Genomic DNA, 13,866 nt, shown 5'->3' with positions numbered 1-13,866 from the left:
CCAGCAGTTCCTGCCTTTAAGAATGAATGTTTGGGGCTTCAGAATGTTTGGTGGTGCAGTGGTTGAGAATCCGCCTGCCAATGCAGGGGACACGGGTTCGATCCCTGGTCTGGGAAGATCCCACATGCCGCGGAGCAACTAAGCCCCATGCACTACAACTACTGAGCCTGTGCTCTAGAGCCCGCGAGCCACAACTACTGAGCCCGCACGCCTAGAGCCCGTGCTCCGCAACAAGAGAAGCCACCGCAATGAGAAGCCCGCACACCGCAACGAAGAGTAGCCCGCACTCGCGGCAACTAGAGAAACCCCGCACGCAGCAATGAAAACCCAACACAGCCAAAAATAAATAAATAAAATAAATAAATTTATAAAAAAAAAAAATGAATGTTTGGGCCAGTATCCTCTCTGCTGTGCCAGAACCCAGTGACACCAGTTGAAAAGCACTGTGGTACAATGGTGGAAGCACTGGGGCTGCTCCAGATAGTTCTGAGCGTGAATCCAGCCCCATCATTGACTTGACGTGGGAACTTGGGTAAGTTGTACGGCTCCTCTTAGCCTCAGGTACCTCATCTATTCTCTAGTGCAGATACAGAGAGCAAAGCAGCACTAGCCTGGCACTGTCCAGTAAAAATATAAACATGAGCCACATATGCAATTTAAATTTTCCTAGTAGTCACATTTTAAAAGGTGAAAGGAAACAGGAGAATATATTTAACCCAGTATATCCAAAATATTACCATTTTCCATATGTAATCAATATAAAACTTATTAATGATGTACTTTACAATCGTTTCTTCAGGTCTTCAAAATCCACTGTGTATTTTATACTTACAGTACATCTCAGGACAGACAGCTCCAGTGTATCAGTTAGGATTAGTTTGTTGACAACCCAAATAACAGTGACTTAGACAAGACAGAATTTCTCTACAGTATATATGAGGTCTCAAGGTAAGCAGATAAGTGTTGGTATGGCTACTCCATAATCTTTGGGTCCCAGTCTTCTAGAATTTTGCTCTACCATCCTCAACACATAGCTTCCTATGTGGTCCATGATGGCTGCTTAAGCTTCAGTATCACAACTGTATCCTAGCCAAGAAGGAGGAGGAGGAGGAGAGAAAGATACCTGTTATGAGAAGTTGCATACAGCATTTCCACTTGCATCTCTTTAACCAGAACTTAGTCATTTGGCCATACCTAGCTTCCAGGAAGGCTGGGAAATCTAGTCTTTCTTTCAGGCAGCCAAGTATTCAGCTAAACAAGGACAGGAGGATGGATACTGGGGGGAAGCTAGCAATTCTTCCATAGTACCAATCTCATAAGGTTGATGGAGGATTGATTGAGAGTACACTGTACAGTCATTAGTATTACATGATGAGTGCTTTAAAGTGTGGTTTTATTACTATGATCTCACTCCATTTTAAACCCAGCCCAGTCCCGGAATTAACAAACACATGCTAAACTCCAATACTGTTCATCTGATGCACCCTAATATTACTGAAATATAAAATAATTACTTTTTTAGGACCTTGGATATTGGGTGGTTCTAGATGCTTTATCTTCATAAAGGCACATAAAAGGAAAAAACTTGCATAATTTAAGCTCCATGAAAAATTGTTATGCTGAGTTAAGGGAAATGTGCTCAGCAAAATGTATATAAGCTTTTATTGGTCCCCAAAGACATAGAGAAGTTAGTTTGAGGCATTTGGTGCATTCTAAATACATCCTCTTCCTAATCCAAAATGAACATTCAATGACATTCAAAATGGTTTTGTGAGACAAAGGAAAGCGAGACCTCTGATACCTTTGTGATTTTAATGAAGGCGTGTGGGTCAATAATAAACAGCAAAAAAAATTTTTTAACAAAATTTTAAAAAATCTCAGTAGATCTGCATTAATTTGAGCCAATTAGGTTGACATCAGTTTGTCTAATTGTCTATTTGGGCTGATTTTATAATGAATTTTTAATGCTAACGTGACTTCTCCCAGCCACCAGAATGTCTGTAGGCTATTCATCAGCCTTCTGTATGGTGTGCATGTACAATGCAGAGTAAGTTAACATTGGCCTAATCCACACATAGTTAAAAGGGAAAACTGGAGCTTTGAATCCACAGAAGAGGAAGGGAACACTGGACTAGGGGTCAGGAGACCTGTGTTCTAGTCCTGGATCCACTGCTGACTTATCTATATGAGACCTTGTACAAGCCTCTTAACCTCTCTTGCTTCAACTGCCTCCCATGTAAAATAAAAGGTTCAACTAGAAGTTTATTTCAGCACTCAATGTCTTTGATTTTCTAAGAATCCAATTATTTGACTTATATGTGTCACTGCTTCTCTCCACCATTCAATTAAAACTCACAGCATTGTCACGTTTTACAATGTCATTTCCCCTTCATAAATGTCCTATGGTTTCAGTCTGATTATGATTCTCGCTTGGCTGTGTAGTGGGCTGGAAACAGCTGCCTTTCTTGAGAATTGTCAGATTTGCTTATTGTACAACCCCACAGCTTTCAGTTTAAACTACTCTCACTTTAAACCCATGGTGGAAGTACCTCCTCTCTATGAATAGGACCTCTACACAAACAGAGCCTAGAGTTGAGGGGATGGGAAAGCACAAACTTCCCAAGTGGGTCACTAGGATGATGGTAAGTGGGGCCATTTCTATTTTTACACTTTGTTTACCAGATCCACGTGTTCTACTTTTGGGAGACATAGCACCATATAAGAATCAAGTGTTTAGGGAATGTACTACATCCTGGGGGATGATACCCCATCATCACATAGTATCATCCCCAACCTGGAGCCCCAGTTATGCCTTTAAAAAACCACTCCATCACTATCAGGCCAGCAGCTTCTGGATGGTGCAGTATGTGCTAGGACAAGTGGATCATATGGTCATTTACAAACTGCCACATCTCCTTTAAAATAGGCATTTTGGTCCCTTAGTCTGAGTAATGTTATGCAAGATTAATGTGTAAGCCCTTGGACAGTGCTGCTGGCTGAGTCCCCATTGGCAGGAAAGGGAAACTTATATCCAAAATATATATCAATTCTAGTTAAGATGAGTCACTGCTCCTTTCAGAGTGAAAAGAATCTATGTACTCAATTTGCTGCCAAGTAGCTGATTAGTCTTCTCAAGGATTTGTGCCATAAAGATCTCACTTGATATTGGTCTCTACCACTAGGAAGTTGGATATTTGTTAGCAACAGTTATGATCAGTAATGGAAAGCAGGATTCCATGCTTTTGGGTCCATGCATAGCCTCCGTCCCTGCCACCATGACTACTCTATTCATGAGCTCATTGTGCCAGCACTGGGATTGCCAATGACAGAGGCCGACTGACATCAACTGGCCAAGTCATTCTGTCTACTTGATTGGCCAGTGCCTCTTCCATGGTTGATGCCTTTTGGTAGATATTATGCAATACAAAAATATTCACATTTAATGACCACTCCCACAGAGACTTGTGCCCAGGTTTTAACTTAAAAAAGAATTTATTACCTACATTTCCTGAGAAAAGGGGGCATGCCATGCCATGCAGGGCCACAATGGAAACATCAGGTTTTGGTTAGGAGGCAGAAGCAGAAGCTAGGGGAAAGCCTAGGTTTTGTTGGGGTAACCGCTGGAAAGACAAGGCAGGGCAGAGTAAATAGTTTAAGGTTGGATGGTTTGAATAATTCCAGCAGGCTTTGGGGGCATAGGGGCTATCTCTAGCTCTCTGGTTCCTGGCCTTGGGTTGACATAGGGCAGGGGAAGTATTGGCTTGGTGTTTGATTGTTCAATAAGGAGGTGGTTGACTTGCATATGAGAGGCATGCTGTCAAGTAAGTTGTTTTCTCTCTTTAGGTACTAGCTATCTGTGGGAGGAGCAATCTCTCCCTGGGTCTTTAAGGCCCCCAAGATGTCAAAACATAAAATACAGAAAATTAAAAACATGATTAATATACACAGATCCATTCACAAGCCTCTTTTTTTCTCCCCAGTCTTCCAGTCTTTCTCATTTCAGAATCCTTACCAACCAATCAGGGCATTTGCCACTGCCCATGAGTTTATATATATTATCTAAAACCACTTTTTTCCCCCAAAGTAGATGACCCTTTGGGGCATTTCCTGAAGCTTTATTCGTTAGAAGGATTTCCCATCACCACTGTCATAAGAAGAGTGTGGGTCTTACAGCCATGAGAGGTGCTGAAGCAGTGGTGTATGACATGGAGGTTGGGGCCATATGCCTTTCTTGTGTCCTGTAGCCCTACTTGTGCCTAATCCTGGATCTATCACCTCATTCTTACAATGGATTGCTGCTAGGCCGCCAGACTGTAATACTTGATAGGTTTGATAGAAACCAGCTCCACCACAGAATCCCTTGCTTTCCCTTAGTCAGACATTTGTCTTTACCAAGACCCAATAACACACTGGGAGCTATTTTTCAAATGGTCAATAATTCTCTGCTACAGACAGTATAGACTTTCTCTAGAATCCTAGGAGTCTATCTTGTAATTTTCCTACTGGGACTTACCATAAATCCCATATCTTCCACAATCAGAGACACCTCTAATAGCATAGGCTCTGCTGATTCATATGGCCCAAGTAGCAGGAATATTTGTACCCAGCCTGGACCTGCTGCAGAGCCTTTTACTGCTCTGGGCCCACACAAAACTGGAAGCCCTCTTTGTCACTCAGTAAATGGGTTGGATGAATATTCCCATTGGGATATCCCAGTGGAACATGATGCCTCTGAAACCTGAAGAGACTACTAAGCACAGTGTTTTCTTCTTCATGGTAGAAAATTTGAAATACAGTAATGTGTCCTTTATTTTGGAAGGGATGTCCTGGAATGCCCAAGACTAGGGATCAAAAACATTTTCTATATAGGGCCAGAGTATATATTTCAGGCTTTGTGGGCCAAACAGCCTGTTATAACTACCCAACTCTGCCATTGTAGCACAAAAGCCACCACGACAATATATAAGCAAATGGGCATGACTGTGTTCCAGTTAAAACTTACAAAAATAGGTGGTGGGACAGATTTGCCCTAGACCACTGGACTCCTAAAAACTTCACTAATATGGTAGGCCTGTGATGGGTTTCTCTACCATTCTCCAGAGAACAAATGTCACTTTTGCTCTTCCAGTCCAATTAACATGATATTATGGATACAGTGGACCAATGTGATGTTCTGAGGAATGTCCAGATGGTCCAGGTCACATATACAAATAGCAAGAGAGTTCACGTAGTCCTAGGGCAAAACCATAAATGTATACAATGATCCATCCCATGCAAATGGAAACCACTTCTTTTCGTTCTTGATTGAGTCTGATAGGTTTTATCCCATCAGCACCCTCAGTATCAAGTCCCATGTATAATCCTCCAGCTCCTGTATATACTGATTGAGTCTTTGCCACTCTTTTGGCCTATAGTCCCTTTCCTCCTGTAGCAGGCCCAGCATGTCTCTGGGTAGTGTATGATGTGAATTGATCCTATTTATAGGTCTGGTAGCCAGGAGGGGAGGTGGGGATACATCTCAAGGGGGCATGTGTTTCCTTGCCAGGCAGAAGCCTCTGCATTGTCTTCAGGCAAGGAATGCAGTGCTAGCTTTTAACAGGGAGGATTAGGTCACTTCTGCAGGTCCAGAGAGTTGAGGGAGATCTAAGGATTCAAGATTTCAGATGCATCAGTCAGGACCCTAACCTTGGGGTGGCAGACCTGTCAGGGTTGAAAACTCAATCTTTCTTGGAGCTCTGCTTTTCTTAGTTAAGTCCTGGGCCCAATCCTAACTTTTTCTGTCATCTGGCTGTATCAGCAATATCTGAGATATTGCCCCTGCCAGTATATTCCTGGCCTCTAGTATCACATCCCAATTCAACTCTGGTAAAAGTTGTAACAATGGCATGACTACAACATTCCAGGGGCTCATTGCCAGCTGGCCAGTGGGTGGCCCAGCTCCTAAAATTCCATTTTACAGACCCCTTCCTATACCCTGGTGTCACAGATAGTCTTGCCCATGAAACACATAGTGAGACTCTGAGATTTTCATGCAGGACGTTTAGTGAGGAGTGCTCTCCAGAACAATGCCTGTGAGCAGACAGGGAATCAGGATTGGGCAGAGGGAGAATTTGAACTATGATGCAGTTGCTGAAGCCTCAGCCAATCAGGAGCTATGGAGCTGGAATGCCCCTGATGGGTTGTCCCAATTGAGGCAAGAGGATCAAGATTTTGTATCTCCCACATTGACCAGCACTGGACATGAGCTGCTCCCGGGGAGTGGCTGTAAACTTGGGTGAGACAACCTCCTTCAGCCAAGGGCAATTCCTGCAGAGGGAGCCAACTATAGGCCATCAGAGACCAACACTTCTGCCATCTGAGTGCTTTTGTCCCAAGGGAGACCTCGGTGGGTAATATATCACAGCATCTTTAATAGGAGCTTTATCACCCATTTTGTGTCCATGGGGGAACCATTACCACACACTGGAGACAGCAGAGTAAAAGATGGCATGAGCCCGAGTTGCCAAATCAATCCTGGATAGCTTATCTCTAAACTTAATAAGAAAGCCTTTCCTTTTAAGACACTGTAAGGTATTCAGTTGCTGGCAACCAAAAGCATTCTAACCCGTGCATGCATTATCTCAGTTAATCCTCAGTTACTCTGAAGTAGGTATTATTACTCTCATTTCAAAATTAGAGAATTAAAGTTTAGGGTAACTTCTCCAAGGTCATACAGCTTAGAAATTGGTGGAGCCTAGTCTAAAACGTCGCACTATCTAAATCCAAAGTCCATGCTCTTTTGCATTTTAAAAACATCTATGTGATCAAACTGGGAAGTGGATGTGACATCCCCAGATCTGAAAGGAACAGTAGCCTGTGTGTAGCTAAAGATTCAATATTTACCAGAAGAGCTGCCCTCAGGAAGCTTACTGTTCCCTGAGTGGTGGCTCCAAAATCCTATGTCTACATCCTAATTGCCAGAACCTATAAGTGTGACCTTATGTGGAAAAAAGGTCTTTGTAGTGGTCATTAAGTTAAGGATCTTGAGATGATGAGAACACGTTGGGTTGTCTGTGTGGGCCCTAAATCCAATGACAAGTGTCCTTATAAAGGTCAAACAGTGGAGACTGACAGAAGAGGTGATGTGATTATGAAGGCAGAGCTTGGAGTGATGCAGCCTCAACCAAGGAATCCCTAAAGGTACCCAAAGCTAAAAGAGTAAGGACCATTTCCTCTCAGCACCTTTAGAGAGCACAACCCTGCCAACACCTTGATTTTGGACTTCAGGTCTCCGGAACAATAAGGGAATAAATTTCTATTGTTATGCACACCACCAAGTTTGTGTTACTTTGTTACAGTAGCCTCAGTAAATTAATACATCTGCGACCATTCTTTTATTCTAAACACACTTATATCATTTCTCATATAAAGGTAATCAGTATGCCTTTCTTCTACATTTGGTTGAATATATTCCTTATGTGGCAAATTTCTAATGGAATCCTTTATACTTTAAAGACAGAGTGTAAACTTTTTCCTTAGCAGATGTTGAGCATCTGTAGAGATGTGAATGAATGTTTTGCTGAGAAGAAGGTCCATAGCCATTATATTTACAATAGGGTCTCCATAGGATCCAAAGAACATTAAGAATTTCTGAGAAAGAGTTGGGCAAATGGAAGAATGAGAGGCACCTGAGCTCTGGGAGAAGCAAGAACAAAGACTATAAAAAATAAAAGATGAGGGCTTCCCTGATGGCGCAGTGGTTGAGAATCTGCCTGCCAATGCAGGGGACACGGGTTCGAGCCCTGGTCTGGGAAGATCCCACGTGCCGCGGAGCAGCTGGGCCCGTGAGCCACAATTACTGAGCCTGCGCGTCTGGAGCCTGTGCTCCGCAACAAGAGAGGCCGCGATAGTGAGAGGCCCACGCACCACAATGAAGAGTGGCCTCCGCTTGCCACAACTACAGAAAGCCCTCGCACAGAAACGAAGACCCAACACAGCCATAAATAAATAAATAAATACTTTAAAAAAAAATTAAATAAAATAAAAGATGAAGGTTCCCATATTTGGAAGCAGGAATAACTCAGTGTGTCTGGTTAGAAGACTGGAAATCCATGTCTTTAGAAATAAGCTTTGGTTTCCTCATACATGCAGGTGAGGAAGCAGGAGTTACAAAGGTTTTATAAAGGAGACTACAAAACGAGAAGTCCAGACAGCCCCAAGTCCAAAGGAAAGAGAGTGCTTTCTCTGAATAGAGCGTTAGGAGGTTAGGGAAATACAGATTTCTGTAGTTGAATCTTGCAGGTGATTGCCATTGAAACAGAATAAACCCTTTTCAAAGTAAAATGTTGTCTCAAGAGTTATTTCTATTATATTTGGGGGGAAAAGGGAGAAAAAGCAGGTTACTAAGAGTAAAGAATGGTATGAACTTAAGTCTAACTGTAAAAAGGAAGGGAAGGGACATTTTCTGAGCCTGTCTCTATGAAAACCTGTGAGATGAGATTTAGAGGATTTGGAATAAGTCTTAGCCAGAATCTTGGCTGCCAAAACCCCAAGCCCCATGTGACAGCTGCTCTACCGTGTACCGTGCAGACTGCCTCCCAGGTAGTGAATGGGCTAGAATCGCCTGCTTTATTCCTCTATGAAAGTACTCGAGGGGTTGGGCTAAACACGGGGAGATGAGAGGGAAAAGCGCTGTGAGAGCAGCTCTGCTTCCCAGAAAATTGGAATAGAGTCCATGTGACCTTCCATCACGAAATTACAAAGTGTTTTGATACAAATTACCTCCCAGGTGTTTGCAGTTCAGGACAGCCTGCTCCCCCATCAGTGCTGAGAGGAGGTGAAACAGGAAGCCTGGTTTTCTGCATATAATGTACAATTCTAACCACAAGAAGACATCTATCGAGCTGCACCCTGCAGGCCTGCAAGCCTTGTAATTGCCCGGCTTTGAGACTGAGGAAAGAGCCCGGAGACAGTGACAGAGGCGTCAGTGGCTTATTGGATAGGGGGTCTTACACGTCCAAAACAAAGGGTCCACCGCGTCCGGCAGACGGCAGGCAGGACATGGCAGCAATCTTCACTTCTTGGGGGAGAAGGAGGCTACCATTTATAGGGGGAATTGACGTCAGGTTGGCTCATCAGTTACCTGGGAAACCAGCAGCTGGGGCAGGGGGCAAGCATGTAGGCAGTTACTGATTAAGCCCTATGATTCAGAGGATTGGATGGTCACGGGAGTGACGCAGCGACTGGCTGAGCAGGGGACGCACAGAGAGCAAGAGAAGAGCCATCTGGAGGGGCTGACCACACGCCATCCCCACGCACCCTGCACGGCACTAACCATCTGGGTCTGCCCCTCTTCTGCAGTGCCCCTGGGGCCAGGTGTGTAGAGGGGCACTGCAACCCGATGCCGCAGATGCAGCACACACACCAGCAGCTAAGGAGTATCCGCAGGAAGCCCGGCGCTTATGTCGGGTGTCCATGAAGTCCAGAGGGGGACGACGACAGCATCTCACTGTCGACCCAGCAATCAGACTCGTTTTCAGTGAGGCCACCACTGCTGCCCAGTAGGAACAGATCCCCTCCGCTCAGACTAGGGACGAAATGTGAGATGTTTAATAGGCACGATACTGGGAAGATCATGACCGTTAAGCAAACTACAAGCAGTAACAGCGTTCTAGATAACACCACCCCTGCCTGTGGTCTTGTCCTGGCCGGCAGCACCATCCCGGCTGTCCGCCCGCAGCGCCCACGGCCGGTGCCGAGGCCGGGAGAGGCGGCGTAACAACAGACCACAGGGTTAACACAGCGGTGCCTTTCTCAGTAGGGCCCGGATTAGTGACCTCAGTAGTCTTGGCTGGGGCCAGGCAGAAGACAGGTGAAACCTGCAAGTCCCTTCCTAATCCTGTTGCCCACAGGGCGGCAAACTCGAACCACCGGGGGCTTACCTGCCAGTGCCAGGGCCTTTCCGTAGTGGCTTCCCCTGGGCATAGATCCTGTGTCCAGGGCAGAAGCAAGTTACTATCCTGACCAATAGCTGGTGGTGGTCCTTCCACGGTCAACAGTTGAACTTGGATGATGTGGAATAGTTGCCTCCGGGTTGACATGGCGTAGGCACTGGGACGATTGCTCCTGGGGTGTGTCCATGTGTTGGGAGCCTCAATTGTTGTTGAAGTCGCCCATTCCTCCTTTCGATTAGCCCGGCAGCGGTGGGGTCTTAAGGCAGGTGGAAACGCCAGTGCATGGTGTTTGTATCAGCCCATTTCTGAACTTCATGGCCAGTAAAGTGGGTTCCTTGGTCACTATTGATGTCTATGGGTGTCCTGTATGTAGTGCACAGTTGTTCTAGACTCTTAACAGTGGTTCTTCTTGTGGCTTGATGACTTTGGTAGGCCTTTTGTAATGTCTCCCACCTGTTGTAAGGCACTGTAGGTTGCATATGGCTGCTGTTCCATCACACTGTATCCTGGCTCTGCCCCCTTCCAGAGCTGGGGCCAGAAGTCCAAGGGCACTCTATTTTGCTGTTACCACAGGCCCCAACCAAACCCTTCCAGGTAACTGACCACGTCCATTTCACAAGCCTGTCCCTGAGTTAATATCCCTAAAGCCTGTGTCAATGGCTTATTGTTTAGGGGTGGTGGGCTGGGGCTATGTTTGTCTTACCCGACCAGATAACACCCAAGTATTTGACAGATAATCCAGGTCCTTGTGTTTTGTCTGTATTCACCAGCCACCCCCATGCAGTCAGATGAGCCACAGGCACAGGGCTGCTACTTTTAAACTGGAAAAAGACTCTAAGGTTAATGGAATATCCTCAATATAATCGGAGAGAAAGACATGGTGCTCAGCTGCCACAGGACCCCACATGCTAGTGGACAGCCACCTCCGGGGTACCCCCTCAACTTTCCATTCCCAGTCCTTAGTTCCTGACATCTTGGTGCTCACAGGAGTCGCCTTGGCCTCTTGGCTGACTCGCCAATTGTTGGGCTGCACCAGCAGGACTGCAAGCCTTGTTGCCCAGGTTTGAGACCAAAGAAAGAGCCCAGCGACAGAGACAGAGACATCAGTGGCTTATTGGACAGGAGATCTTACACGTCCAAAACAAAGGGTCCTGGAGCAACACCCTACCGTGTCTGGCAGATGGCAGACAGAACATGGCAGCAACCCTCGCTACTTGGGGGAGGAGAAGGGTACCATTTATAGGGGGAATTGACGTCAGGTTGGCTCATCAGTTACCAGGGAAACCAGCAGCTGGGGCAGGGGGCAAGCACATAGGCAGTTACTGATTAAGCCCTATGATTCAGAGGATTGGATAGTCATGTGAGTGAAGCAGGGACTGGTAGAGCAGGGGACACACAGAGAGCAAGAGAACAGCCATCTTGAGTGGCCTGACCATACAACATCCTTCACAAAACAGTAACCTGGTCCTTGAAATTTCCACAGACTACAGGCTTTCCTGCCACACACCTAGGATATAATTTCCAATAGCTCATTTGCAACTCATTACAATAAACGTTTTAAGAACTCAGGAGAAGCAAAATGCATATATGTATAAAATAAGCCACAATTTCTAAGAATTATGCTCTTCTTCTTTGAAACAAATACAGTGTTTCTAAAATTTATATGACCAAAAAATATCGAGTAAAAAGGGCCTAATTAAGTTTTTTGTTTTTTTGTTAGGAAAAATCATGTTAGATTCTAAATTCCTCTTTGCAGAGAATTATCAAATCAGCAGAGGAATAAAATGTACTAGCCATTTGGCCATGCAAGTTACATGATGCAGAAGCACATTTTGTAACATGAGTAGTCAATATAGCACAAAACATTCCTTATCACATTACTTCATCCTTCTTATCTCATGTTCTTTGCAAGTAGGCAGCAGCTCGAGAATGGCCTGAGGCACCTTCTACGGTTTGCTGCTCTCAGACTTCCCATCTCTCATCTCACCCATGAAGTCCAATGATGACTTTCCATGTAGGTCTAACAACAAATGAAAAGAAGGCAGGATTTTTCATTTAACAAACACAGAAATTTCTATGTGTCAGTCATAAATACTACCATTGCTCTTTACAAACATTAATTCATTTAATCCTCAAAAAAACCTGTGAGGTAGGTTCTATTTTCATCTCCATTTTACAGATGAGGAATCTTGTCATAGAGCTAGTAAGAGATGGGGCCAGGATTTAAACGAGTTTGTGCAATCAAACACGGCACCATACTGCCTTAAGTAGTAGTATCATAAAGGTGAATGCAGAATTATCAAATAATACTAAGTACTCTTAGGTAAGTATTTATTAAAAATGGAGACAAAAAGTTTAAATAAATAGAGATTTTTAAATGGAGGAAGGTTATCTAGAATGTTCATGTACACAAGTTTTTGTCATGGATTGCTAAAATTATAGTTTATGAAGCTTTATGGTATATATACAACAGTAGTGTTAGTTAACTGATACAAAGATAACCACCACTCAAATCTGCATACATCTTTAAATCATCAGTTAAATTTATTTCCCTGATTATAAAAGTAATAAATGTTCATATCTGGAAGATTCAGAAAATCACATGACAAAAAAAATAAAAATCACTCATAATCCCACCATCCAGAAATCATCATTGCTGATATTGTCATAAATATAGTCTCTAGTCTTTCTATATGTATATTCAACCACCTGGGTATTGACTTACCACTTATTAAATGTGGCTCTTTGTGTCAAAGTGATGCATTATTCAAAGAAAAACCATTTACACTTTTCTTCAGTGCCTCAGTGTATACTAAATATTCTTTAAGGGTTGTAAAAGTCATAAAACCAATACATTAAGATTACAAAAGTACTTTTAGAGTGGAAATATACTCCCAATGATACATATGCTAGAGCATTCTTAAGAACTCAAGTATTTAGTCTAATTGAAGTCACAATGGTGATATTTTTCAAAATATGATATTATCATTAAATTTTCTGTGTTACCAAGGAGCAAGTTTTAGCATCAGTAGGATGAAAACAATGCTGACTTCTTAAATTTGTGCACAAAATTAACTGGTATCACACCTCCATTGATTCATGATTATCTTCTTAATGAATGGATTCTAAAGCTTCTCTGAGATAGGAAGGAACAAGACCACTGAAATGAAATATTGATTTATGATTATTCTAATACTGCTCAGCATTTGTGAAGTAAACTGTGTCCACAAAGCATGTTATAATTACTAATTCTGAAACACTTTGCTGAGCTAGGTGTAGAAGAATTCTTTCATGTAGGCGCAAAATGAACGCTATAAATCAACATACTAGGTTGAAATTTTGCATGGCTACACACTATGATTTCCAGCATCACAAGTGGCTTAAGGAATGCCTCAACTGAGAATGGACTCCCACTGCTGGCCACAATGTTACAGCTTTGAAGTCAGCTTCCTCTTGACTGTACCAGTAATTCTGCCATATGGATTGTCTAATGGTAGCAAGACCTGTAGAAAAACCACATGGTAAATTCAGAGGCATTAAAACAGACCTACCCTTTTTTCTACAAATCAATATGAAATCAACAACAAAAAACAACTTGCTAAACAGGAAAATGTATAGGCCCTACAGTAGTTACTTGAAGCAAGGCAATACCTAACTTTTCCGGCAATAGTTGAGACATGAGGCGATTTTCCAGGAAATTAAAGAGTTTTTTGAAAAATTTTAATCATCAGGATATAAATGTTTCTCAAATGCATTACATATCCCTGCTTTTTAAACAGAGTGTGGTGAACATAATTTGGCCTTTGCTTGATGACTTGCTCTGAACACCAATCATTGTCCAATGCTAAATACTGCCGTGCCCTCAGGAACATTTGAGGTCCTCAGGGCTCTTAGCCTAATGCTAAATGGCTCCAGACAGCTGTGCATTTACAGT

At 43.4% G+C, this 13,866-nt stretch overlaps 1 protein-coding gene across 1 annotated transcript in view; it reads right to left on the bottom strand.

Annotated features, from left to right (window-relative positions):
• Nucleotides 1-13,360: 13,360 nt before the first annotated feature.
• LOC133087154 (uricase) overlaps nt 13,361-13,866 on the bottom strand; it is a 32,794-nt gene continuing 32,288 nt past the window's right edge. The window contains exon 9 of the mRNA XM_061183934.1: nt 13,361-13,435. Within this exon, the coding sequence (XP_061039917.1) occupies nt 13,361-13,435 (75 nt within the window). The remainder of the gene's footprint in view (nt 13,436-13,866) is intronic.

The sequence above is a fragment of the Eubalaena glacialis genome, chromosome 3 (genome assembly GCF_028564815.1).
Source record: "Eubalaena glacialis isolate mEubGla1 chromosome 3, mEubGla1.1.hap2.+ XY, whole genome shotgun sequence".
Lineage (NCBI taxonomy): Eukaryota > Metazoa > Chordata > Mammalia > Artiodactyla > Balaenidae > Eubalaena > Eubalaena glacialis.
Note: the sequence above shows the minus strand (reverse complement) of the source record. Positions and strands in the feature narration are given on the sequence as shown.